The 15,019-nt window shown below is 34.8% G+C and overlaps 1 protein-coding gene across 4 annotated transcripts in view; it reads right to left on the bottom strand.

Moving 5' to 3' along the window:
* Window positions 1-15,019, bottom strand: part of FBXL17 (F-box and leucine rich repeat protein 17) — a 465,079-nt gene that overhangs the window by 430,321 nt on the left and 19,739 nt on the right. For all 4 annotated transcript variants that reach the window (XM_014852976.3, XM_070517628.1, XM_044780075.2 and 1 more), the window contains exons 2-3: window positions 13,292-13,414; window positions 9,533-9,790 (exon numbers count right to left, since the gene is read on the bottom strand). In XM_014852976.3, coding sequence (XP_014708462.3) covers window positions 9,533-9,790; window positions 13,292-13,414 — 381 coding nt within the window. The remainder of the gene's footprint in view (window positions 1-9,532; window positions 9,791-13,291; window positions 13,415-15,019) is intronic.

Genomic DNA, 15,019 nt, shown 5'->3' with positions numbered 1-15,019 from the left:
TCCCCCAGACCCCAGACCTCTATCTACCTTCTGTCTCTATAAATTTGCCTACTCTAGGTATTTTACATAGGATCACACACTATTTGTTCTTTGTGTCTGGCCTATTTGACTTTGCCTATGTTTTCAAGGTTCATTCACGTGATAACATATATTAGAATATCATTCCATTCTATGGCTGAATAATATTCCACTGCACATACATACATTTATTCATTCATTTCTTAATGGACATTTGGGCTATTTCCACCTCTTGGCTATTACAAATTACGTTATGAAAATTAGTAAACAAGTATTTATTTGAATCATTGTTTTCAATTATTCTGGGTACATACCTAGGGTGGAATTGCTAGGTCATATGGCAGTTCTGTTTAATCTTTTTGAGGAACCACCAAACTGTTTTCCAAGGCAGGTGCACCACTTTACATTCTCATCAGCAATGTACAAAGGTTCTGATTTCTCCACATCCAAAGTATCACTTTGTTATCTTCTTCTTAAAAATTTTTTTTATCCATTTGAATAGGTGTGAAGTGGTATTTCACTGTGGTTTTTACAATTCTCTAACGACTAATGATGTTGAGCATCTTTTCACGTGTGTGTTAGCCATTTGTATATTTTCTTTGGATAAATGTCTATTCAAGCATTTTGCCCATTTTTCAAGTGAGTTTTTTGGGGGGTTTTGTTGAGTTGAAGAAGTTCTTTATATATTCTGGATATTAAACCCCTATCAGATAGATAATTTGCAAATATTTTCTCTCATTTTGTGGGTTTTCTGTTCACTCTCGAGAATGTCCTTTGAAGCACAAAATGTTTTAATTTTAATCAAGTTCAGTTTACCTGTTTTTCACTTTTGTTCCCTGCGTTTTTGGCATCATATTTAAGAAACCATTGCCCAATCCAAAGTCTTGAAGATTTACATCTATACTTTCTTCATAGAGTTTTATAGTTTTAGCTCCTAAATGTAGGGCTTTGATCCATTTTAAGTTAATTTTTGTATATGGCATAAGGGTCCAATTTCACTCTTTTGCAGGTGGACATCCAGTTTCCCCAGCACCATTTCTTGAAGAGTGTCCTTTCTCCCACTGAATCGTCTTGGCCCTACGGTAAAAAATCAATTGACCATGGACGTGAGAGTTTACTTCTCACTCTCAATTCCATTCCATTGGTTTATATGTCTATCCTTATGCTAGGATCACACTGCTTTGATTAATGTACCTTTGTAATAAGTTTTAAAATGGAGCAGTATAAATCTTCCAACTTTGTTCTACTTGAGATTGTTGTGGTTATTCTGGATCCCTTAAAATTCCTTATGAATCTTAAGATGGGTTTTTCCATCTCTGCAAAAACCATCACAGGAATTTTAATAAGGACCACATTGAATCTGTAGATCACTTTGGGTAGTACCATCTTAACAATATTAAGTCTTCCAACTCATGAGCTCAGGATATCTTTCCATTTATTTAGGTCTTCTTTAATTTCTTTCAAAAATTTTTCATAGTTTTCAGTGTATGAGCCTTGCATCTACTTGGTTAAATTTACTCATAAATATTTTATTATTTTGGATGCTATTGTAAATGGAATTATTTTCTTAATTTCCTTTTTGTAATTGTCATTGCTAATGCGTAGAAATCAACTGATCTTTGCACATTGATTTTGTATCCTAGCACTTTGCAGAATTCGTTTATGAGCTCAGTTTTCCTGTGTGAATTCTTTAGGGTTTACTATGTATAAAACGACATCAACTGCAAATAGAAATGGTTTTACTTCTTCCTTTCCAATCAGGAAGCATTTTATTTCTTTTTATCGCCTAATTTCTCCGGCTAGAACTTTCAGTGGAATGTAGAAGGTAAGTGGCAAGAGTGGGCAACCTTCTTCTGTTTCTGAACTTAGAGCAAAAGTTTTCAGTCATTCACCAATGAGTACGATATTAGCTGTAGTTCTGTCACATATGGGCTTTATTATGTTGAGGAAGTACCCATCTATTCCTAGTTTATTGGGTATTTTTATGGAAATCTATGTGTTGGATTTTGCCAAATACATTTTCTGTTTAAGATAATTATGTGGGGCTTTTCCCTCCATTCTAGTAATGTTGTGTATTACACTGATTGATTTTTGTATGTTGAACCACACTTGCATCCACGGGATAAATCGCACTTGATAATGATATATAATCCTTTTAATATGCTGTTGACTTCTGTCTCCAAGTATTTTGTTGAGGATTTTGCATCTATACGCATTAAGGATACTGGTCTGTAGTATGTTTTCTTATAGTGTCTTTGTCTGGCTTCAGAATCAGGGTATTGCTGGCCTCATAGGAATCAGAAAAGTTTTGCCTCCTATTAAATATTTTGGAAGAGTATGAGGAGGTTTGGTATTGATTATTCTTTACATGTTTGGCAAAATTCACCAGGGAAGCCATCTGGTCCCTGACTTTTCTTTATTGGGAAGATTTTTACTTCTGATTCAATCTCCTTATTTGTTATAAGTCTAGTCATATTTGCTACTTCTTCCTTAGTCAGGTTTTGTAGTTCGTGTATTTCTAGGAACTTGCCCATTTCATCTAGGTTATCCAGTTTGTTGGTGTATAGTTGTTTATAATTTTCTTAAATAATTCTTTTTATTTCTATACAGTTGGTGGTAATGTCCACTCTTAAATTTCTGATTTAGTAAGAGGAATCTTCTTTTTTGCTTAGTCAATATAAAGGTTTGTCACTTTTGTTGATATTTTCAAAGAAACTATTTTTGGTTTCACTCATTTTCTCTATAGTTTTTCTGTTTTCTATTTCATTTATCTCTGCTCTGATATTATTTCCTTCCTTCTGCCTGCTTTGGGTTGAGTTTGCTTTTCTCTTTCTAGTTCCTCCAGATGTACACTTAGGTTACTAATTTCAGATTTTTCTTCCTTTGTAATGTAAGCTTTTACAGCTATAAATTTCCCACTGAGCACTGCTTTCATTGCATCTCATAAAACTTTTAGTATATTGTGTTTTCATTTTCATTCATTTCAAAGTATTTCTAATTTCCCCTGTGATTTTTTTTCTATGACCGATTGGTTGTTTAAGAGTGTGTTAACTACCACATAATTGTGTATTTTTCAATTTTCCTTCTATATTGATTTCTAGATTCATTTCATTGTGGTCAAAGAAGATACGTGTATGAATTCAGTCCTTTCAAATTTGTTAAAACTTGTTTTGTGGTCCAAAATATGGTCTAATCTTGAGAATGTTCCATGTGCACTTGAGAAGAATGTGCATTCTTCTGTTGTTGAGTGTGGTGTATTGTATGTGTGTCTTAGGCAGAATTGATTTATAATATTGTTCAAATCCTCTATTTCCTTGTTGGTCTTCTGCTACTCTATTCATTATTGAAAGCAGAGTATTAAAGTTGCCAACTATTAACGTAGAACTGTCTATTTCTCCCATCAAGTCTTTCCATTTTTGCTCCACATATTTAGGATCTCTATTGTTAGGTGTATATATGTTTATAATTGTTATATCTTCCTGATGAATTGAAACTGTTATCAAATACAATGACTTGTCTCTTGCAACTTTTTATGACTTAAAATTTATTTTTTATGATAATAATAAAGGCCACTCCAACTTTCTTTGGTTCTTAGTATTTGAATGGAATCTCTTTTTCTATCTTCTTACTTTCAACTTCATTGTGTCTGTATCTAAAATGAGTCTCTTACAGACTTTATATGCATCATTGATTTTTTTATCCATTCTGCCAATCTTTGCCTTTTAATTAGAGTTTAATTCCTTTATATTTAAAGTAACTATTGATTAAAAAAAGATTTATTTCTGCCAGTTAGCTATTTGTTTACTGTATGCCTTATATGTTTTTTGTTTCTCAATTCCTCCATACTGCATTTTTTGTATTCAGTACAGTTTATGCGGTTTACCATTTGATTCTCTTCCCATTACTTTCCTGCATATATTTTATTTTCTTAATGGTTACCATGGAGATTAAAATTAACATCTTAAACTTATAATAGCCTAATATGAAGAATACAAATTTAGTTTCAATAGTACACAAACACTATGTTCCTATACATCTCTATCCCTCTTACCTTGCATTATTATCACAGATTACACTCTTACACATTATGTGCCCATTAACACAGATTTATAGTTATTGTTTTATACATTTGCCTTTTAAATCATATAAGAAAAAATGAGGAGTTACAAACCAAAAGTGCAATAAAACTATCTTTTATATTTACCTATGTAGTTACCTATACTCATGACCTCTTTTTCTTCGTATAGCTTTCAGTTACTTTCTAGTGTCTTTTTATTTCAGTCTGAAGGACTCTTTTCACCATTTCTTGTAGGGGAGGTCTACTAATGATGAACTCTCTCAGTTTTTGCTTATCTGGGAAAATCTTACTGTTGACTTCATTTTTGAAGGACAGTTCTGCCAGATATGGAATTCTTGGTTGACATTTTTTCTTACAGCACTTTAAATATGTCAGTCCATTTCTTTCTGGATTCCATGGTTTCTGATTAAAAATATCAGATGTTAATCTTATTGAGGATCCCTTCTATGCTATGAGTCACTTCTCTGTTGCTGCTTTCAAGATTTTGTCTTTGGCTTTTGATAATTAGACTATTATGTGTCTTGACGTAGGTCTCTTTGAAATTATCTTACTAGGAGGTCACTGAGTTTCTTGGATGTATTGATTCATGTCTTTCATCAAATTTGGGAAGCTTTGGCCATTAATTTTTCAAATATTCTTTCTGTCTCTTTCACTCATCCTTCTCCTTTTGAGACTCCCACAATGAAAATGCTGTTCTGCTTGACAGGATCTCACAGGTCCCTTAGGCTCTATTTACCTTTCTTCACTCTTTTTTCTTTCTGTTCCTCAGAAAGGATACTTTCATTTGTCCCATCTCCAGGTTCACTGAATCCCTCTAGTAAATTTTTCTATCAGTTATTAGATTTTTTTTTTTAAAGATTTTATTTTTTGCCTTTTTCTCCCCAAAGCCCCCTGGTACATAGTTGTGTATTTTTAGTTGTGGGTCCTTCTAGTTTTGGCATGTGGGACGCTGCCTCAGCATGGTTTGATGAGCAGTGCCATGTCCGCACCCAGGATTCGAACTGACGAAACACTGGGCCGCCTGCAGCGGAGTGCACAAACTTAACCACTCAGCCACGGGGCCAGTCCCTCAGTTATTAGATTTTTAAGCTCCAGAATTCCTATTTAGTTCCTTTTCATAATTTCTCTTTATTGATATTCTTATTTTGTTCATACATCATTCTCCTGAACTCCTTTTGTTCTTTGCCCATGCTTTTCATTAGCTCCTTCAGCATACTTAAGATAACAGATTTAAAATCTTTGCCAACTAAGTCCAAAGTTTCTTTACATGCCTTGTGATTTTTGTTGTTGTTGAAAATTGGACATTCAAATATTATAGTGTTACAATGTCGTAACTTGGGAAATCAGATTCTCTCCCTTCCCCAGGGTTTGCTTTCTTTAAGTACTAAAGGTTTAGCTTGTGTTCAGCCAGTGTTTTGACAGATATTTCCTTGAATGCAAGAACTTTAAAATGAAACAATATAAAACAAAAACACTTCTCCTAGTCTTTGCAGACTGGTTCTGTGCTGGGGTACTCCTTCAACACTTAGCCATGCCATTTACAACTCTGCCTTAGCCTTCACGTCCTGCACTAGGCCTAGACAGCAGCCAGTGATGAAAGTTTAAGGTCTTCTCAAGACGTTCCTGAGCAAGTGTCTTGCCCTGAGCAGGCATGTGGCTTTCTAAATTTCCCCATATATATTGGCGCTTCTGATTGCTCTAATTTCTCAAAGGAATCCTCTCCCTGGCCATTCCTCTCAGGCCTTAGGTGGTCTATTGCATGATTCAGCCATCATCTTTTGCCCCACATATCTGTAGGGTTTTTCATTTGCCTTACAATGTTTTCAAGCAATGCCCATTGCTTTTCCACCCTGAATGGGTTCTGAATTAGGTGAAAAAGATGGAGTGCCTTGCATCAGTCCTTCAAGAAGCTCCCAGGAAGGTTAGAATAGACAAACACAATAATTTGTGAATAAAGTATGCTCTGCTCCCTTTAGAACCAGGGACCTGGGTCCCACAGTGGGAACACAGGCTGCTTGCTGCGTTTAAGACTGTTGCCAAGCTGGGGAGGGTGTGGGGCACCCACAAGTAAAAATGCCACAAAGCTTTCCTATCATTTATTTAATCGCCTTTTTCTCGGTTCATCATTCAGTGGGTTGCTGTAAAGTACTGAATATTTTCCAGAGTTATGGAAAAGTTGGTTCTAACAGCTACTTCTTGTTTTTTGATGTTTCTGTGGAGGAACCAGGTTTTGAGCTGCCTACTCTGCCATTTTGCTAATGTCACTATAAAAATGTTTAAAGACCTAAAAGCTCATTACATAGAAAGACTGAAATTTACTAATGCAACACATTATTATTGTACCATTTAATCTGAGGAGATATACTGACGATTTCCAGAAATTTCTGCAGAGATTCATGAATTGGAAGTCACATGAAATATTAACTTAATGGATACAATTTCTTAGATTTCATTGAATCCTTTAGCTACTGCCATCTCTTGTTTGCTGGCAAGTGCTAGATGGGAGAAAAATATCAGAAAAACTGAAACAGCCTACCACTTTTAATTAAATAGTTCTTTTTTCCCCCCTAAATACATGACTATAGTTTTATGAGATGTATATAATAGAAATATGTTCCACTGGTAAAATTATTTGGAGTTATTTTTACGGAAATAAAAATATCAAGATTTCAAGGTGGTATTTCACAAAGAACACAGGGTTCAGCCAAAACAGCCTGACCTTTAGGTGTTTCACCCTAAATTTGACAAACATTGTTAAGTAGAATGAAATAGTTAAAATACACGTATACCATTCTAAAATATTTGTCAGTTTTTACTAATAGAAGAGGGGGAAAAAACCAAAAACCCTGAAACTTTATCTGTAGAATCAACAATTCAATCACAATTGCTATGTTTGTGAGTAAAAAAGAAAAAATAACCCCAGGAAAATTATTCAATTTTGAAAAGTTCCATCCTAGACCTTGTGAAACTTTACTATAAATTTTTAAGTTGTTAGTTCACTAAAACCAATATACTCCACAGCAGACTTCATCAAGCATCACTGGGTCATGAAATTAATTTACTTAGAGGGTAAAGCCCAACATTTATTTAACATAATAGTATAGAAAAGAAAATATCAATAAGGCTATGTATTGCTTCATAAAACTTTTATTTCTATTTTTATTTCTATTTTATGTACAAATGAAGGACATTCTCTTTCTACTATACCACAACACTATTCTATCAGAAGAAAGAGGCTAAAATAGGACACACCCCGCTAAAGAACAGCCTTAAGCACAGGAAAGCATTACTCTCTACACTGCAATGAGGTTCCTATGCAATTACTTAATGTAATGTAAATACTTAAGAAAATTACTTAAGGATGAAAAAGATTTACATTGTTTCACTATTTCTATCAGATTACTAACTCATCTATAACTAATTCATAATTCAGAAATCATGAAAATCCGAAGCAACATATATCATAAATTAATAGTTTCCAAAATACTTCACATTCTAGGGAAGACTACAAAGTTGTAAGTATTAGACAAATTCACAATACTTTACTGGGATATTAAGTCTTGTTCCTTAAAGAACTCTCTCGTTTCCTTCTATTTCAACCATAACTATGATCGTATTCTTACAGGGGACATCCTTAACAGTCTGCTTAACCAGTAACTTTATGTGTTATATCAGATTTAAATATGTAACAGATTTAATCCATTTCTTAATAAATACATAGACCTTTAAAAATATTTCCTCATGGGGGCCAGCCCAGTGGCACAGTGGTTAAGTTCACGCACTCTGCTTCGGTGGCCCAGGGTCTGCAGGTTTGGACCCTGGGTGCAGACCTACACACTGCCCATCAAGCCACTCTGTGGCAGTATCCCACATACAAAATAAAGGAAGACTGGCAAGGATGTTAGCTCAGGACCAATCTTTCTCAAGCAAAAAGAGGAAGATCGGCAACAGATGTTGGCTCAGGGCCAATCTTCCTCACCAAAATAATTAAAAAATAAAAATATTTCATTGTAAAGTATAATTTGCTGGGAAATTTCTATCACAAAAACATCATGCCATAGCCATAAGGTGTATAATTTCCCCATTATAGATTAATTTGTTTCAATAGAGTTAAGAACTTCATAAAATGCTTTGCTAGTGCATAATCCTATACATAGCAGAAATGGATCGGTACACATATTAAAACAAGATAGACACTGCACAATTTGCCTTTGCAGACAAAATAGGCTCCCTTAATAAATTGTAGTATTCTTAAAATATAAATTGGATTGACACATCCAGTACTCTTTAGTATCGATAGAGCCTTTCCAAATTTCATCTAATATTGAGCTTTTAGTTCATTCATACGTAGTGTTTAAATTAGGGATCTTCATTTTATTTCTGACTTCATCTCAGACCAGATTTAAATCTAGGACTTTACTGACACACTGTTTTTTCAGGGAAGTGTTAATCTTGACAAAGTTCTTGAATGGAATTATTAATTCTTTCTTTCAACGACTGTTTGCTGAGGGCACTGTGGGAAGAGTGGCAAATGTGGATGGCCTCTGCCTTCATGCAGCAGGCTCCTTTATTTGAGGTCTAGAAGAGTAAAGTTGGTGTGGAAAAATGGGAAGATGGTAGAAGCTTTGGAGAATTCAGGCTTCAAATTTCAGCTCCACCATCTGCTAAACACTAGGCAAGTTCATTAATCTCTCTAAGCCTTAATTTCTTCCTTTGCAAAATGAGTTTAATATCAACTACTTCGCAAAGTTATTTCAAGGGTTAAATGTAAAGATACAAAAAGTGCCTAGTACAATAGCGGGAACATTACTAAACATTCAAAATTTTCATAAATTCAGGGTCTGCCACATGGAATCCATTCAACATTCATTGAATGAATAATCCACTCTGAGACAAGAAACTTTCAACACCATTACCAAAGGAAGTGCATCAAACAGAAAATAAACAATACTATTTTTAATCTAATTATTGTGCCAAATACAGGTAACTGTCACCTTTTTCTTTATTTTATATTCTTTGACTTGGACTTCCATCTATGGCTTAAAACAGATATTTTAAAGCATGTAAGCATGTCATCTAGCAACATAAAATAGGAATTAAAAGTTAATTTTTAAAACCTCATGCTGACCCAAACTGCATACTGTTGCTACCTAAAGCAAAACCTGGTACAAAATTTAAGTAACAAAAGAATAAATTAATAAAACGGCTTACCACAGCAGTTCAAGCACTCACTATAAAACACAACAAAGTTAATTTATCAATTATAACCACAGCACGCTAGTTCACTAATCCAAATAAATATCCATGACTACATAAAAAAAGATGATTTATTTTAGTCTCTGAGCATTATTTTTAACATAATCTTTTAAAGTGTTGCTGAAAGAAAACATTTTGAGTTAATATGAGTAAAATAATTTTTATTTTATAAAAATTTACCTGTTTGAGTCCTTCATCAGTAAGTTTGTCCTGGTTGCCTACATGAACTTTCTGAAGTAAAGGACAGTGAGAGGCGACCGCAATAATAGAGGTGTCAGAAAGTTGTTTACACCTGTAGGCTGTATACCTAAGAAGTCCAGGACACTTAAATGCTAGAACACATACGCCAGTATCAGACATACTGCGACAATCAGAAATGTTGATTTCAATTATATTTTGACTTCTTGATGCAATTTTTTCCAATAATTCATCAGTGACCTATTGAGAGGGGAAAAAAAGATAATAAATTTAACCTTTTGCTAAAAGTAGAAACTTACTTTCTATTTTTCTATTAAATTTTCCCCAATAAGTAATATAATAGATTATAGCATGAAAACCACAATCAAAAGAAAACCTTTTTACTTAATATTAAAGTATAACAAGAATTGTGGTATAATAAAAAATACACTTGGTCTTTGTTTCCACTTCCTGGAACAGAGGTTCTAAAAGCCCTGGAATTTACTAAGTGATAGGAGTGTCTTTTGTTACTTATAACAAGCCCCTTTTGACTATATCTGCATTTATACCAATGAAATGACTTAAGCTGGGGCCCTTAGACAGCTTCAGGATGAGGGCTGGTCACCAGAAACACCAAATACCACGTGATAGAGAGTGCAAAACTTCAGCTCCACCCCTGACTTCTTGAAAGGGGAGGGGAGCTGGAGATTGGCTTATAAAAACTCTTGAACAACAGGATTTGAAGAGCCTCGGGTTGGTAAAAACACCAAAGTGCTGGGAGGGTGACATGCCTGGAGAGAGTAGGAAAGCTCCACACCTTCTCCTCCCATATCTTGCCCTTACGCATCTTTTCCATTTGGCTGGTCCTGAGTTGTATCCTTTACAATAAACCAGTAAACCTAAGTATTTTCCTGAGTTCTGTAAGATATTCTAGCAAATTATGGAAACTGAGGAGGGGGCTGAGGAAACTTCCAAATTCATAGCTGTTCGGTCAGAAGGACAGGTGGCTCCTGGGACTTGGACTGGCACATGAAGTGGAGAAGACAGTCTTATGGGACTGAGCCCTTAACCTGTTAGGTCTGCGCTAACTCCAGAAGTTAGTATCAGAATTGAACTGAATTGTTGGACACCAAGTTGTTGGAGAATTTGTTGTTAGAATGGAAAAACCACACATTTGGTGTCAGAAGTCATAGCAGAAAACTCTAAGAATATATGTGTTAGCTTTCATTAAAAGCCTAAAAATCTATCCTTATTAGGAAAACTTACTTTAATTAAACCTTCAAACCCAACAAAAACTCCCCACAAACAAAACTGTATTGAGATTTTGAATGTTTGTTCTCTATGTTTAACCCAGCAAATAGTGTATCTCACTCATCATAATGTATGAATCCTGAGTTGTTACACTTATTAGATGATACCTACTCACAGTATTCTATCAGAATACTATCTCACATATAACTTATCCATAGCTTAGAAAATATGATATTGTTTTTGTATCAGTATACCAAAGATTACACACAAATGTCCACATCCTCAGAAAACTCAAAGCTAAATATTACTAACCTCAAAATTCATCAGGTGAAAAACTCACATGGCCATCTGAATTTTTAAAATAATAATAATAATAAAGCCAACCTCTACACAGTCCCTGCTCAATCACCATATTTCCAAAAAGAGAAAACAGAGTTAATATTATTCAAGTCCTTTGAGTAAAAATAATAGTGAGATAAAATGCATATGATAAAATTTAGAATGGAAGAAGGAAAGAACTGGAGTATTGAGGGGCACTTGGGGCAAGGGCCATGGTTGAAATTATCTTTGTTTATGCTTATTGGAAACAGCATAAATGTAGACACTTCCCTTCAAAGCTAAAACTCTGACATACCTCTACTTTCATCTTTTTTCCTTTTTATCTTTAGACCTAACTACCAGCAGAGGGGAAAAGCTATTCTTACTCTGAGTTTGCAACAAATAGCTCAGATATCCAAGAGTAACAAAGTAAAGAGCCAATGGATTACTTCACATTGCTCTCTCCACTCTACCAGCCACCATTAACTAAATACTCACCATGCTCCCTGGACACAAATTTAATGAACCCAGGCAGGTAAATGACTAATTTTGTAATTGTTTTAACCTCTTAACAATGAGGTAGAAAAACAAAAAGAAAACTTATAGACAAGCGCTCGGGAACTTGCTTATTTTGTTTAAAGTGTATGTGTCATAAACACACACACACACTACCAGTGATGTATTGGAGTTGGCTTGTACCAACTCATAAGAGCATATAGTGTGTTCCTCTTTCCAAATCAGTGACATCACACTGGAAGCTTGAAATTAGCCATGGATGGAATGTTTGTACCACAGAAACTGGCAAATATTAAAAAACAGGGCTTTTTATTTGTTCATTTGTTATTGAAAGGCATTTGTTAAACATGTATTAGCATACCATGATAACAATATCATGGAAGGATTTAGAGTAGGTTTAGTACTCCAATAAAATCCTTTTCTTATTGGATATTTTTACATATTTCCAATGCCAAGAACTGACAAGCAAGTTCAAAGGAAGAATCCAACAAGTCCAACAAATTATTTGCAATAAGCACTATTAACTCTATCTTTTTTCCCAATTTATGACGCCATATGAACACACTGGACAACTGGGCAATGAGAAGTATTAGAAAATTCATCAAAAGAAATATTAAAACAAAAAATGTTATCTTAGCCCATTTTGCTTCCATTTCTTCATTGAAATAATATAAAATACTATTACCAATGGTTTAATAATAATAATATATTAATAGGAACAATAATAGTATCAATTCAAAGTTGTTGGGAGGATCATATGAATTAATATGTATAAAGCCTGTAGAACAGTACATGGCACAGTGGCAGTACTACATAAACATTTGCCATTATTTTCTACTATTAAACTAATATTCATGATATGGCCCCTCCAAAAAAGGAAAAGTTTAATAACTTTTTTACTTTTTTAATTTATTTATTTTTTTGAGGAAGATTAGCCCTGAGCTAACATCTGCTGCCAATCCTCCTCTTTTCGCTGAGGAAGACTGACTCTGAGCTAAACATACGTGCCCATCTTCCTCTACTTTTTATATGTGGGATGCCTGCCACAGCATGGCTTGACAAGCGGTGCCATGTCCACACCCAGGATCCAAACTGGCGAACCCTGGGCCACTGAAGCAGAAGGTGCAAACTTAACTGCTGCACCACTGGGCTGGCCCTAATAACTTTTTTAAAAAGTAATGATAAAAAAGGGTAAGACAAAGAGGACTAAGAAGCAACCCAGGGCCGGCCAGGTGGGGCAGTGGTTAAGTTCTCACATTCCACTTTGGCTGCCCAGGGTTGGTCAGTTCGGATCCCAGTGGGGATATGGCACCACTTGTCAAGCCATGCTGTGGCAGGCATCCCATATATAAAGTAGAGGAAGATGGGCACAAATGTTAGCTTACGGCTAGTCTTTCTCAGCAAAAAAGGAGGATTGGCAGCAGATGTTAGCTCAAGGGTAATCTTCCTCAAAAAAAAGAAGCAACCCAAAATTACCAATCCACACTAAAAAATATCTTCCTCACCATAAGAACCTAGCTATAACTTGAATTCAAAAAAATAATTACTGAAGCACAGAATTATAAATTAGAGTCATTTGAACTATCTTGAAAAACTATAACAAGTGATTTCTGAAGACAAATAAAGATATTTTTTGAGTAAGTCAAGTTGCATGTTTCTCAGAATTATATTCCATACCTGCTGACGACTACTAAGATCCAGCTGCTTCCAGAACTGGAAATCTAAACAAAGATCACGCCAGTACTTGCAAACCAATGATGCAGAAAGGCAACGCTCATCCAGGGATAAATTGGAAAATATCTGAGAATAAAAAAGGAACCATTATAACATGGGTTAAACCTTATAAAGGCATGAGAAAAGGTTTTTATTAGTTAAAAAAAATTAATTTTCTAAAACAGAAACCCAAGTGGCCATTATTAGAAGAATCATTATTAGGGATTGGCCTAAAGAAGGAAGTACGGTACAGGAGTTAAGAACACGGACTAATGTTACCTTTTATGCAAGAAGGGAGGGGGCAGGATGGAGAGGGATACGTGTGTGTGTGCATGCCAATATTAAAAAGAAAAGATTGGAAGGATAAGCCAAAAACCAATTTTAAAAAAATGCTTACCTTTAGTGGAAGGGAGATAAGAGTAGGAAAGGGAAAAGGATAAAAGACCACTCTGAAGATACCTAGTTTATAGTTTTGACTTTGGAACCAGGTAAACTTTTTATATGATTTTTTTAAAAAAGAAAAACACATCATAAAAAGGACATTTTAATTCTATGGCATTTTTCCCATAAATTCATAACCCCAATCTAATCCTGAGAAAAACATCATATATACCAACTGTGGGACATCCTACAAAATACCTGATCAGGACCCATCAAAAAATTCAAGGTTGGGGGCCAACCCCGTGGCTGAGTAGTTAAAGGTCTGCATGCTCTGCTTCAGCAGCCTGGCGTTCACAGATTCAGATCCCGAGTGCAGACCTACTCTACTCATCCAGCCACGCTGTGGAGGCATCCCACATCCAAAGTAAAGGAAGACTGGCACAGATGTTAGCTTATGGCTAATCCTCCTCAAACAAAAAAAGAGGACTGGCAATGGATGTCAGCTCAGGGTGAATCTTCCTCACAAAAGAAAAAGAAAAATTCAAGGTCACACGGAAAGGCTGAGAAACTATCACAGACCAGAGAAGAAATGACAACTACTGCAATCCTGAATTAGGAAAAGGACATTAATAGAAAAACTGTACCAATGCTGATTTCACAGTTTTGGCAAATATACCATGGTAATGTAAGATAATCAAATTAGGAAAAACTGAAAGCAGGTGAGGAGTATACAGGAACTCTGTACTATCTTTTGCAACTTTTCTAAAAGTATTCCAAAATGAAAAGCTTATTTTGAAAAGTTAAAATCATAAAAAGATGATTAGGGTCTGGGTTAGGACCAATAACAGATTTTTAAGAATTAAGAGATATATTAACAAATACAATGTGTGGACTATATTGAGATCCTGAATTGAACCAGGTATAAGAAGATACTTTGGAGACTATCAGACGAAAATGAACACAAAGTAAATAGTAAATAATTTAAAGGAACTTATCCTTCACTTTTTAAGTTGTGATTATATTGTCCTTACACTCATACTGTGGTAATATTATTTTTCAAAAGCTATTACCCATTAGAGATACATACTTCAGCATTTATGGCTGAAATGATACGATATCTAGAATTTGCTTTCAGATACTTTATCAAAAACAAGTTGAGGAAAGATGGATGAAACAAGAAAGGCAGAATATTGAAAACTACTGAAACTGTTTGAATGATGCATGGAGGGTTCCTTATACTATTTTCTACTTTGGTTTGTATATGAAAATTGCCATAATACTAAGTGAAAATTTTAACAAGAACATGTGCTC

This window comes from Equus asinus, chromosome 9 (genome assembly GCF_041296235.1).
Source record: "Equus asinus isolate D_3611 breed Donkey chromosome 9, EquAss-T2T_v2, whole genome shotgun sequence".
Lineage (NCBI taxonomy): Eukaryota > Metazoa > Chordata > Mammalia > Perissodactyla > Equidae > Equus > Equus asinus.
Note: the sequence above shows the minus strand (reverse complement) of the source record. Positions and strands in the feature narration are given on the sequence as shown.